General features: G+C 44.5%; 1 protein-coding gene across 1 annotated transcript in view; it reads left to right on the forward strand.

Moving 5' to 3' along the window:
* Positions 1-13,897, forward strand: part of LOC126532284 (uncharacterized) — a 39,174-nt gene that overhangs the window by 14,973 nt on the left and 10,304 nt on the right. Inside the window, exons 8-10 of the mRNA XM_050179959.3 lie at positions 1,944-2,121; positions 4,632-4,950; positions 10,439-10,536. Of these exons, the coding sequence (XP_050035916.1) occupies positions 1,944-2,121; positions 4,632-4,950; positions 10,439-10,525 (584 nt within the window). The 3' untranslated portion in view covers positions 10,526-10,536. The remainder of the gene's footprint in view (positions 1-1,943; positions 2,122-4,631; positions 4,951-10,438; positions 10,537-13,897) is intronic.

Consider the following 13,897-nt stretch of genomic DNA (forward strand, 5'->3'; position numbering starts at 1 on the left):
GCATTTGCAAATTTTTAAAGTTTGGCTCAAGTTACGTGAAACACCCTGTATTGCTTTGTAATTATGTCAGTCAAATTAAGCTACAAAGTTGTGCCCAAGTGAGGGGTTCTCAAGGTCAATAATTTAACATGTTGAGGGGCTAGTCGGTGCACAATTTTTTTACCAGAAGTGGGAGTACCAAAACATGATGTTGGATTTGTTGTCTCTGGTCTTTTGCTGTACCACAATTCCAATAAAAATGTTCTTAGACATTTATACAGTCGACTTCGTTAATTTGACTCTGTTTAATTCAATTTCTCGGTTAATTCGATCTTGACTGGTGCACCTGCATTCTATGGCGCGAAGTTTCGTTATTTAGATCCTAGAATTGGCCTCCGTCAGACAATTCGAACTTGACCAGTCAACACACATGTATCTGGCCCCTATGGTGACCCTAATAGCGGCAGCATTTGTCTCGGCAGAACTTAGAGGACAGTGAATGCCTTAAACACACATCTCCCGTCGAAAACGCTGATTTTTGGCCCGCCCTAGGAAGGTTTTCAAGCAATAACCGTAGCTCACAATAACTGATTATGGTATTTACCCGGTTTTAATGCATATATTTTTCTTTTCATTTTATTTTTTTTAAAATTGGGCCGAAAATTGTCTGCGTGGTGCAATGGGATACGAAACCAAAACAGTCTTTGCGATGTTTGTATGCTTTACCACATAACACAACTGTATTGCGGCGGAGATGAACTTAAGGACCTTGCGGTAGAGCTGACTTTAGGAAACCGGCCACCATTGCACAGCACACACACATATTTTTTTTTTTTTCGGTTTATTTAGACATACATTGCCTGGGATGAAACTACTAATGACAGATTAGCTCTGCCTGTCTAGGGTCCCTCCATCTGCACATTTCTCAGCACCAGGAAGTAAGCAATGTTTTTCTTTTTTTTTTGTTTAGATCAATAGCAACATCACACGAATATAATGAAAAAAAAGTGTCAGCTATATTAGACCCTTGCCCATTTTTCTCGCTACAAAACCGAGTGCGTGTTAGATTTATACTTTGGATACATCGAATGTGGGTGCTTGTTTGATTCGAGGGCGTATTAGAATCAGTCAAATACTGCCAAATGAATCAGCCATGTGTTTTGGCATTATTTCTGCATGTTGTTTAATTCGACGCACTGGGTGATACGATAAATGTCGTCAGGGTCGAAATAACAGAAGTCGACTGTACTGAGTGTCCCAGCTAGCAGAGGAAGTTTAAAAGTAAATGTGAAGCCTTCTGTTCAGCTGAAACTACCTGGATGTTGTATAAACCTCCTGAACAAGTCGTCACTAATATATTTTTTGTGTTCTTATAGGTTAAGTAATTAGTGCTGATTAATAAACTTCGTAGTTATTAACTTTGTCAATACAAGATTTGTCAAGCACATTTGAATACATCGCTTAAATTGTTTGCAATGCACTACCTCTTAACATGTCTTTATATTTCTGAGGTTTAACTGTTCTGCAGTGATGTATCACTGTCATTCTTCCTTTTTTTTTCCCTTGTCGTCCATAGTATGTATGTCAGGCTCGTTTCCAATAAAGTTTCATTTGTCAGACAGCCATCCTTGCAATAGAATACATGCCTGCCAAGAGTGAAGGTCAAGATTGTGGTTAGGTGATGTGAATGACTGAGGATGTACTCTGGCTGCAGCCCAAGCAATAGCATTGTGAGGCAACATTGAACTTCTGAAAGGACTATGTTGTGTCCAATTCCAAGTTTTTAAAATATTTTTTTATGAGTCTTGGTGCTAATACTGCAGTGCTGTTTATCTGACTTTGCTTTGTCTGCCATGGGCACTAGAAAAAAGTTAAAAATGGGGGAGTTGGGGGGGGGGGGGTCCTTGATTTGATCAGATACTGTAGCCAACTGAGGTACACTCTACTTCTTTCTTTTCCCAAAGTTGAGATCGACAAAATGGGACGCATATGGCACTGCAAGACCTGCGGAGTTAGTCTGCGGAAAGGTGCGGAGGACGCTGCCACCCACAAATGTGCAATGTTCCGGTGCCCCCACTGTACATTTGAAACTCACAAGCCTAATGGTCTCAACATTCACATCAACTTTGCTCATACTTTCCGGTAAGTGCAGCCTCTGCTTGTGAAAGTGATTGGGAGGTGACATCTCTTGCTGCGAACATCTGAACTACTGTTTGCAACAAAAATATAGGCAGCTAAAGAATGACAGAAAATGACTACATTTCTTCTTATCTGTCACCTTTAGAAGCATGTTGCTTAGGATTCAAGAATGCAACCTAAACTAGTCTATCAATGCTATACTTCGTTTCATACATCAAGTGCAACACTGTGGAAGCTAGAGATACTTCTTGCCGCATCCGCAATTAGAAATAGATTTATGTTCTTGATCGTAACTGTGTGAAACTGCTTTTTATATAGTCTCAGTGTTAAAATGAAAAAACATTTTACACCTTAGAAACAAACTGTCGTATATGGTTATTTAATGCATTGTTTTAGATCAATTGTTTTTCATTGCATTTCTTTTCGGTTTCTTTTTTGTTGGCAGCCCGTCGCGACAGCCTCCCGTGCGTGCTTGTGCGAGCATACACCTTTGGCACGCAGCACGGCACGGACGCAATGCACGGAGTGGTACATTTCCATCACTGAACTTCTTGCGTAGCTTCCACAGCGTTGCACCTGATGACTGAAACGGAGTCTAGGCATTCTCAAAGATGGCATAATCTAAGGATTCCTTTTGCTCAATTCTATTCCTTCCTTACCGACCATGGTTTACAGCTGTCCGGTCCCAGTGATAATAAGGGCAGAGTGCCACATAGACCACTGTTGAAGCACGAATAGGAATAGCATTGGAATAGGATGACACAGGTGTTCTCCCTTCAAAGCGCTGACCCAGCGTATTGCTGCTTCACTTGGGTGATCTAATGGGAATCGTGAACCGGAGTGTTCACCATGACGTGAACGATGACCGGTGCATACATGATAGCCCCCCTTGATGCTGCTAACTACTCAAAACATTACCCGCGCAAGCACCCTAAAAGTCTGAAATTACACCATCACTTGGCTATGCTATCTTGCTATAATCAGTGACTAATCAGTGTCAAATGCATGCCCCCCTCTCACTCGTAGACTAGCCAGATAGTATTACTCATTTTCCACTACTATTGAATGTGTGTGTTCCCTCATCACTATGCACCACATTGCCTGGCCGCATTTTCACTATGCAGAATGTGCTCGTGCATTAGTTTTGTGCTTAGTTAGCACTGAGTGGTTGTGCTGTCCTACCAGAGTGCCTTGGTGCATATTTAGTCATCTGGCTGTACTTGTTGCTGCAGTAGTGCTTTATGCTTTCTGCCGCGTGCATGTGCATGTGTCTGCGCGTGTGCAGTTTTCTTTTGTCTGTGCTACCTCTTGGAGCTCTTAACTGCATGTCTGATATTGGCAAGCCTGTTAGTTATTGTTAGCTTGTTAGATAACCCCTTTTCTTTGTGTCTGTGAGAGACACGAACTTTTTTTGCATCTGCAGAACAGCAGAGAGCTGATATGGCATGTTTGTGTAGTTTGGGTTTTTCCTGCATTTCTTGACTTGTTACTGGCTAGGTTAATTAATGGTTATTTAATGAAGAAGCTAAGTTGTATTTGAAAATAAAGGAAAATTCTACCTCACCGTGACAATTTTTGCAGAATTCTGCACGCAAAGCGCTGTATGTACTTCCTTCTCATGCACACTCCGTGTTGACATAGACAACATCATGCCTACAGGTTTGTGAAATGGTAGTGAAATGATCAACTTCAGCCACAATTATATGAGCTTACACTCAAAAAGGATTACTAATCATTAGTAATCCTTTCTATGGTGCAAGTTTAGAGAGAGTTTGATAAAATAATTGGCAACATGTTCAGTAAATTTTATATGTACTGTTGGTTGGCAAAAGTAAGATCCCCCTCCCCGAATTTCTCAAACCATGATTGGGCATCACATGACGGAACAGTTACTGTTAATTCTTGTCTTTAAGGCAGTCAAACGCCTGAAGAATATCCAAGTAAAAACAACATTTTTGCTAGCTGATACAAAAATTGAAGTCAGAACTGAAGGTGGGGTAACGTTGCTTTACACCTGAATGAATGAATTAATTCCGGGGTTTTACGTGCCAAAACCACAATTTGATTATGAAGCACACCATAGTAGGGTGGAGAGCGCCTCTGGATTTATTTTGACCACCAAGGGATGTTTAACATGCCCCCAATGCATGGGACTGGGTGTTTTTGCATTTTGCCCCCATCGAAATGTGGCCACCGTGGCCAAGCTTTGATCCCGCAATTTGTGCTTAACGGCTATGTTGTTGCAGAGTTGTCGCAAAGTTGCGGGACAACAATGTTGTCCTGCAACTTTGTGCTTAGCAGCTCAACACCATGGCAGCTAAGCCACCCCGGTGGGTTACTTTACACCTGATGGTGCATACATAATTCACTATGATCAGAGGTGATGTTTTGACGATTCTCAGCAGGAAATTAAAATTGTAAGTCACATTTTTTTTTTGCGGCACTGCTTTAATCAGTGCGCTGTGGGTACTGTAGCAATGTGTTGCTCATCATCCACTTTAAACTTGCTGCAGGTGCCAGAGGTGCTGGAAAACCTTCGTGACCAAACAAGAGCGGACGTTGCACTGCACCTACTCGTGTCCTGAAAGGCCATTCAAGAATGTCACAGAAGATGACATCCCACTGGCGGTGCTCAAGCAGCTTTCTGAGCAAAAGTCCAACATGCAGCGGGACCCTGTTCACCCGTCCAAAAATCCATCTGAGCACCCTTCTGAACATCAGTCTGGAAACACTTCAAAGCACGAACATGAGTGCCAACCCGAAGAGGACCCTGATGTCGCAGACGAAGCATATACCAGGAAGAGGGGCCGCCCTCCAAAAAATAGACCTCAGGTATAACCATTTGCAAGTGTTGGAAATTTTTCTGCAGTGCAGTTTCCAACACAGAGGTTCTCACACTTCAGTGGAATGTGTGATGCCAGAGCAATATCTGTGTAGTCATTTATGTATGTATGTACAGAGGACTTGTCATCCACTCTCAAAAAGACCATCCCATGATGTGGCCTAAATACGGGATGAAGGCCTGCAGCTCAATCTCTCATTTGAATTTTGTATAGACATCACATTGGCAATTCTTTCTTTTCTTTTTTGATAAAGTAGAAAGTATTGTTCAAACTACAATATAAGTGGAACACAGTCAAACCTCGTTATGATGAAGTCGCATCGGACACGAAAATAGTACCTTTGTTATATCCAATACTTGTTTAGGCATACATGGAGGTATCGGAGCAAAAAAATATACCAATCACATGGTTGCGTCTTCTCAGCAATGAAGAGTACATGTAATTTATCGCTGTTCCTGTGTCTCGTATTGGCATGGCAAGATGCTGACAGGCCATCAAAGTCTGCAAAGAAACCCTTTGCTAGACCATTAGAGGCATTCTTGCTTGCGTTCCTTTTACATTGGCCTGAGTGCAATATATATATATACAGTTAAACCTGGATATAACGAAGTTGACAAAAGCTCGCAATTTTTCGTTACATGCAGGTTTTCGTTACATGCAGGTTTCGTGTGAAGGCTCGTACAAATGATGCAGAAACGAAACCAAATAGCTCAATATATCCGTGAAGGTGAACTCACCCTTCAATCATTTATTTTACACTAAAAAACTGCGTAATTTCCGCTTGCTTCTTCGGCACGAGTGTAGGCACAACACGCCGCTCCAAAGAGGCTAAATCGTGTAGAGCTCCTTCATCGTCGAGCGAGCCGACGAAACGGCGCGTAACGTCCATTGCGTTCATCACCTCCTTTGCAGTAGGCACGTCACACGGATCTGCCTCACAAGCACCATCATCACCGCCATCCGGATTTTGCACGCTTTCAGCTACTGCTGCATCAGACATTTCTTCTGTAGTCACGGCGGCGTTGTCGGCAAACAAAAAGTCAGTCAGTTCAACGTCGTCGGGTACACCACCGTTAGTACATAGCTCGTTCCACGCTTCGGCCACATTGGACGGAGTAGAAAGGTCTTCCTCCTCCTCGTCGGCACCAGCCCGTGCGTTTTTGGCTATTCCGGCCTTTAAAAAGCAATTCGCGATAACTTCTGCCCTGACCTCTTGCCAGGAGGCAGCAAGCATCTCGACTGCTTGATAAATGTCGATCTTCATCTCCCGTTCCAGACGGATGTCGAGAAGTATTTTCAGGATTAGTCGGCGCCGGTAACAGCATTTAAAACTGTTAATGACCCCTTTGTCCAGGGGTTGTATTAGGGACGTGCAGTTGGCCGGGAAGTAATGCAGTTCGATGTTCGACAGCTGCAGGCCCTCGACGTGGTGCGCCGAGCAATTGTCCAGCAGTAGGCAAACTTGACGGCCTTGCCGCTTGACGTCCTGGTTAAATTCCTTTAACCACTCAGAAAATATTGGCCGAGTCATCCACGCTTTGGAATTCGCCACATACTTCACGGGCATACGCTTCGTTCCCTTAAAACACCTGGGACGGGCACTTTTGCCGACAACTAGCGGGACTCGCTTGTCTGTGCCGTCGAGGTTGGCACACAGCAGAATCGTTATGCGGAGCTTGCTCTGCTTTCCACCACGGCAGTCATCGCCTTTTAACGCTAGCGTGCGGCCCGGAAGCATTTGATAAAATAGAGCTGTCTCGTCGGCATTGTAGACATCAGCCGCCTCGAAGCGACTCAGGATTCCAGGCAGCTTGTCAGCCACCCACGAAGCAGCAGCATCGCTGTCTGCGGAGGCAGATTCGCCGCTGATTACTCTTCCGACGACACCGTGCCGGCTCTTAAATCCCTGCAGCCACCCGTTGCTTGCCTTGAAATCGTCATGACCCAAGATACACGCAAAATCCTTTGCCTTCTGTTGCAAGATCGCGCCGCTTATGGGTACATTTCTGGCTCGCGTGTCCAAAAACCACGTGAACACTGCCTTGTCCACATCAGTGTATGTGGACAGCTTCAGTCTTTTTTTCTTCGAGCTTGTTCCCGACTCCACTGCGTTTCTGATGCTGTGTTCCGCACTCAAAATCGTTGATAGTGTGCTCGCTGGAATGCTGAAACGGGTGGCAACGTCCTTCTTCTTCTCGCCCGCGGAGACTGCATTTAAAATTGCGAGTTTGTCTTCAAAAGACAGAACTTTTCGTTTTCTGGCAGTAGAACTCATCACGACCAACCGACGACGCAGTTAGAAGCGGAGACGCACGACTACACGCCGACAGGCAGGGCTAGCACCTCCAAAACAAGTCGGACAAACCAGTACCAGAGCACAGTTGACACACGCACACGTGCAGAACGCAGGACAACACTCAACATGGCGAATGCAACGCACCCATAGAGAAAGAAAAAAAAGTGACGGATATCGTTCGTCATCGTCCCTCCCCCTCTCCCTTCCGGCGCCTTGGCAATGAAAGAACCGGCTATCAGCGTTGCTTTTCAAGTGAATTCTTACACATAAGTGTGTATAAGCCGTTGAAACAAATGAAAATCACAAAATAAGAATGCTTGTCCTCAAATCCATACGAAACAAAATAATTCTGCAAGAAAAATCAGCTGCCGATACCAATGCCACCTGGTGCCACGCTAGACAAGCAAAGCCTGAAAAGACTGCTACGTTAGGCACGGAGCGGCGCTAGTTGCCGCCATCATCATCATCATCGCTAACTTTGCTCGGTCGCGGCAATCCCTGGCGTGCGCGTAGCTGCTGGCTCCTTACAGCATTAATATTCAATAATCTAGAGCATTTCTTCGGCCGAATTTTCCTTAAAAGTGCTAAAAGTAATGACTGATCAGCTTTGGGAGTTCGTTACATCAAGGCTAACCGCCGCAACGCGTTCGTTACATCAAGGTCGAAAATACATGGGCTTCAATGGGGGCAGCGTTGGGGAATTCAAAAACTTCGTTAAATCCAGGAATTCGTTACATATAGGTTCGTTACATCCAGGTTTAACTGTATATATTTTTTCTGATATCGGTGTGTTTGCACGGCCGCTCGATCCAAAAGCACAAGGTGCAGCCCGCTGCGTCGCGCCTAGTTCTCCGTGCGCCCGCTGCGGCGCCACTGCTCGGGGATGGCTGCTGATAGAGAGCGCCTTCACAGCTGCGTCGGCATGCGCAATCTCCACTCCAGTCAGGCGTAAATAACGTGTTTTATATTTGTAAATTGCAGATAAAATTTTTTAAGTTGTCATTGGAAGTGCTGATTACACCACAAGTGCCAACAGATTGTCACAGGGGTGGAAATCTGTTCTATAATACGCCTGAACGCTATCCGTGACGGCTGCCCATACGATGCACGACCAGGTGATGCACTTCTGTCGAGAGGTTCTGCTTGAAGCAATCTATCAGTACTTTTATTAACTTCTCGTGAACACGTACGCAAAGTAAACTTTACATAGGGAGAACTTGTGCTGAGTTTCCCAAGTAATGCAAACTAACTTTGCATTACTTTGCAAACTAATATTTTGTCCACCTGACGGTCATACACAACTTTTTGAGCAATGGCCATCTCATCGATAATGAGTGAGCAGTTAACTTCCTGCTCCATAGAAAGCCCTTCGCGCTCCACACGCAGCCTCTCCTTTATCAATGTTGTCACACCAACTTCGCCAGTCGAGTGTCCTACATACTTTTGAAGTGTAGCACGACATGGAAGCTTCAAAAGGGCTCTGCTTCGAACATGCTCATACCCTTTATTTGAACACGATTTCCATAAAACACATTCCCGCAGGATTCTTTCATTGTAGGCAGGTTTTTTTTCCCTGAAGTGGCCACTTGGTTGCTGATAAAAACAGCAGCTTTGTCTCCTTTTTCCGCTCTTTGTAATACCTGAACAAAGGACTGAATTTCGTTGTTGTTTTCATAAACTAAGAGGCGTTTTTTCATTTCGTCCCGTTTGGACTGCAATTTTTTCAACTCTTCACCTTGACGGGCAACTTTTTTTTTTCAATCTCTTGACTGCTTTCTTTGACTGTTCCAGGACGTCCACAATATCTAATGTAGTTTGGCAGGCCTGGTCAACAGAAAAACTACGTTCAGAGCATGATTCTAAGGCAGTCTCTGGAACTAGAGCTTCCATCTCGTCGCTGAGAAACTGCGAGGCACTTTCATTGTTGCAGCTTTCTTCTGAGCTGCCGCAATTATCGCTTGCCTCAACTACTGTGTGATCAGTAAAGTTTCTTCGATGGCGTTTTTGGGGCTGCACATTCTCCTTTTGCAGGTACTGTGGATATTTGCAAAACATGGTCGGTACCGCATTCGGAAGCAGGAGCCTAAGTTTTGTGTTCTTTTTATAGTCACTTTCTGTAAAGTGCAGGGAACATACCAGAGACCTGTCGCTCGGTTCCCACTTGCTTCCTTTTCCCAACACTCCTTGGCGAGAGATATTTTTTAGCCACGCTTCTCGACGCTCCAAGTCGCAGGGGAACTCGTGATATTTCACAGTCGGGTCCTTTTTGGCATTTGTGTTTCAGAGTGGTACACAACAGTTGCGCGGCATCGCACCACATGAACAAGGCTGGCTACGGCACACACGCACAGGCAAACTTGCTCACACACAAGCACGCGAAAAAGCACGAGATTAATGCATATCGCACGAGGCAAATACCTTCTGACACGAACCGACTTGCTCCCACACACGCACGCGAAAAAGCAAGAGATGAATGCATATCGCACGAGGCAAACACGTTCTAACGCGAGAACCAACGCCCGCTTAGCCCTGGTGCGAAGTCGCGAAAGCATCCCCGAGCAGTGGTGCCGTCACCAAGAGAAGCGGTCGCAACTGTAATCTCGGCCGAGACGCACCCGCCCATTGTCTGCGGCGTGACATAGCTGGCCGCACCTTGCTTCACATCGAGCGGCTGTGGTGTTTGCTTACAACAAATATCAGATTAACAAAAGTATTTTCGTCACCCATGTGACTTCGTTATAACGAGGTTGGACCGTATTTTCATGTCAGCTGCTTCATTGCGTTAATGACGTCCGACTGTAGTAAGCTTTTTCAGAGCACTAAGGCAGCAGTGAATGCCCAAAAGTTCTTTCCACAACTGTGTATATAGAATCATAAATTGAACTTCAAAAAGGAAATTCTGTAATACGTCCTTTTCCTACCCGCCGTAGTGGCTCATTGGCGATGGTGCTGTGCTGCTAAGCCCGAGGTTGCAGGATCCAATACCGGTTGCATTGGCCGCATATCGATGGGGGCAAAATGCAAAAATGCACTTGTACCATGCATTGGGTGCACGCTAAAGAAACCAAGCTGGTCAAAATTATTTCAAGAGTCCCACTACAGTGTGCCTCACAATCATATCGTGATTTTGGCACTTAAAAGCCCTAGAATTTCATTTTTTTTTTTGTATCCTTTTCTATAGGGGACATTGACCATTCCTCAGCCAGCCCATGCAGAACCCAAAGCTGTTACCAGAAAACGTGGAAGACCCAGAGGAAGGCGGAAATAAGAAACTTAGAGGTGAGTGACAGGGCACCTTATTTGGCCCGTGCATGTCTGGATTTTCGCTCAAAACCAACCATAGTGGCTGGTAAGCAAGTTAATGAACTGTACTAACGAGCTGCCATTCCATTTAATGGTAACATCCTAATATGCAACCAGCAAGCCTTTGCTTATGAACAGTGAGGGGCTATTTACTTCTCTACTGATAGTCATCATCATCACCTTAAGTTTATGTTCACTGCAGGACGAAGGCCTCTCACAGCGATCTCAAATCACCCCTGTCTGGCACTAGCTAATCCCAAGTTGCGCTTGCAAATATAATTTCATCACACCACCTACTAAGCTGCCATTCCCGACAGTACTTTTCTGCCCTAGACATTGCGTGGCCTGCCCAACTCCATTTTTTTCTCTTAATGTTAAGTAGAATATCGGCTACGTCTGTTTGCTCTCTAATCCACACAGCTGTCTTCCCGTCTCTCAAGGTTACACCTAACATTCATCATTATGTAACACAAAAAGGAACAAACGCTGGACGTGTAGAACTCGCATGACGAACTGCAAATGTGGCCTTTACAACTTTGCAGCTTGGCTTGTCCCGTGGTTTGCACATGATCGGTAACTACTGGATTGACCAAGGTTCGCTAGTTTAGTTTATTTGAGGATATGCTGGTGACATCAAAACAAAAACATTGTTCTTTCTGTACGACAGTCGAATTATCAGACAACCGTATTAGCCGCGAGAACGAACTACAGGGGCACCGCGAGCGCCGCTCGCGTGACATCAGGGCACAGAGTCGCGCCTGTCTTCTGCTGTAGTTCGGGCGGTGTCCGGGCACCTTCTGCAGTGTTTTCGTTTGTTCGCTCTCTGTTTGTATACTTATGGCGGCCATCTCAAACATATTTTTGCGGCGTCTTCTTTGACGAAAATGTATTCAAAGGCAACACTACAGTGCCATCCGAAGGAGCGCAGACCAGCCTATTGTGGGTTTTTCATGCGCGGATCGACAACCGCAAAAATTTAGCATCTAAGAATCCAGTTATGCCATACCTGAAGCATTGCAACAAGTCTGTCAAAACGCTGGCTATATATGACTTTTACAGCAGTTACCTTGATTTTAAACCTCTAGAACAGTTTCGTGCACGCCGAGTGGTGCATGGTATAATAGCGAATTTTTGCGTTTCTTCACAGAAACACTCGGCAGTAACACGAGGACTTAACACTGCAGTTTAGATTCTACCAGCACCACTTGCTTCTTTAACTGCTTCTCAAAATTAGGCGGTTCTTCACGTGTTTATTTTAAGTAGCGGTAATTTGAAGTAAAGCTAATTGAGGCTTACAGCTGTTTGCAGAATACGAAAAGGAATGTACCAATATATAATCCCTTTTCCGTGCTACACGTTTGAGCAATATACTGGTCTTTGTTGCTTGAGGAATCTACATGCGGAATCCGTTTGGCAAACTGACACAGGCTGCTCGGCCCTAATTTTTTAGTGAAATATGCCTTTTGGACCGTATGGCTGCAGCAAGGAAGAAGCCGAAACGTCATTCATTAGTAGTAGGGGACATGTTGAAGATATCATAATTCCCCGGTGTAGGGTCAAAAATCAAGTGAAATATATAAGGCTTGTGGTGTCTTCCCTATGAAGATTTGCGAGGTTTTCTCCTATGTACTGATGAAGCGAATAGTTCTCCGTTTCTATAATTAAACAACGCTGGATCTGGACATGGTGAGGCAGAAGGCGCTTGAATTTTCCTTTTCTGGGCACCCTAAGCTGCGCTGTAGTACCTTCAGTATACTTTAGGCATTGCAATTGGCGCTGTAAAAAACTGCTTCATGGTTTCAGTTCGAAGTTGTAGTGAACTGATGGGTTTTGCGAATAATGTGTGCCTCGCCATAACGACAGTCGGTCGCTACCGTTGCGTGAGGGGCGTGCCATATTGTTGATAAAGGCTACTGAAGGCCACCGTGAAATATTTCATCACTTGCAATTGATTGGCTCTCGATCTTAACCACGAAACTTTTCTTTCAGGTGATTGCTACTATGGCATTTGTGAACTAACTATGTAAATACTCTACATGACACGCCATCGTGTTAGCAGCCATGAGAAATTCGTTTTATGGGGGCCTGTTTCAGAGAGCGGTGAAAGTAGCAGCACACTTTTTCATACGAAATGCACGCCTCTCTCTTTCTTTTACTCATTAATAAAGTGGCCATATTTGACTACAACTCACCAGAGTAATAAGAATCATGATGACAGCTTCGATGGACAGTGTCTTTCTAACACGGATAACATGTTGACACCAAATACAAAGACTTTTCTTCCTTGTAAAATGCAATGTCTGTCATAGCTAAGTACTAAGGGAATGTTAAATGTTCAGCGAAGCATCACACACAACCTCGCATCTTGAACTTGCAGACATTCTTTTTATGCAAAATTTATGAACAGACACGGTGCATATACCGTATGCATTGCATAACCAGTAGACCCCTTCAACGCTACGTAGGTTGCGATATCAAAGCCACAAATTTTCTCTACTCAAGTGCTTTTGAAGAAGGAACTGTGGTTCAGGCATAGCAGCAGAAAGAAGCCGACATATCCTTCAGTAAGTACAGCTCGAGCCACCCATACCCCAAGCATACACGAAGGAAACGGGCGTGCGCGGTAGCCGAGCAAGCAGCGTCCCGGCCGTGACGTCACTCGCGAGAGGGTGCCACTCCAAGTTCTCGCCGTTAATAGGCAGAGTCCAAATTATTAAATGGGGCGCTGCAAGGGGCCCACGATTTTGGTCGTTCTTAAACATTAAGTCTATGGGGCCAATGCCAGTGCCGTCGAGCTTTCTAAATAATCGAGTATGCCAGAGTTATCGGTGTTTGTTGGTGACTGTAACCAAAACTGAACTGCTGGCTCATTTTCTCACTAAAATGTGCTAAGCTCAAATCCTCAGCTCATATTGTTCGAGGTGTGTCATAGCAGGAAACCTTCAGATGAATAAAGATAAGGTGAGCACAACTACCAGGTAGGTCAGTAATCATGTATGGTAGGCTAGCAAATAAACTTAAAATTAATTTAAAGACCTTGCAGCAAATGATGGAACGGAAAATTACTGGCATGACATGAAAAAGACACTAAAGCTGCAAATACTGGTAACTCATTATACATTCAACAGCAGCACAAGAATTCAGTTCAAGCTCTACACACAAAACTGTGCAGCACCTGCCTTTTGTGCCTCGGCGCTGCAATACATAACTCCCGAGAGATGCTGATATCAAAAGAAGTTTGCCCCCGCAATTGGCTGGCATTATCTATACAAATTCTTTTGAGTTAGAAAGTGGTGTGTTTGTCACTTCAATGTTAGGTTGTCACCGCTATAATTAA

The sequence above is a fragment of the Dermacentor andersoni genome, chromosome 5 (assembly GCF_023375885.2).
Source record: "Dermacentor andersoni chromosome 5, qqDerAnde1_hic_scaffold, whole genome shotgun sequence".
NCBI lineage: Eukaryota > Metazoa > Arthropoda > Arachnida > Ixodida > Ixodidae > Dermacentor > Dermacentor andersoni.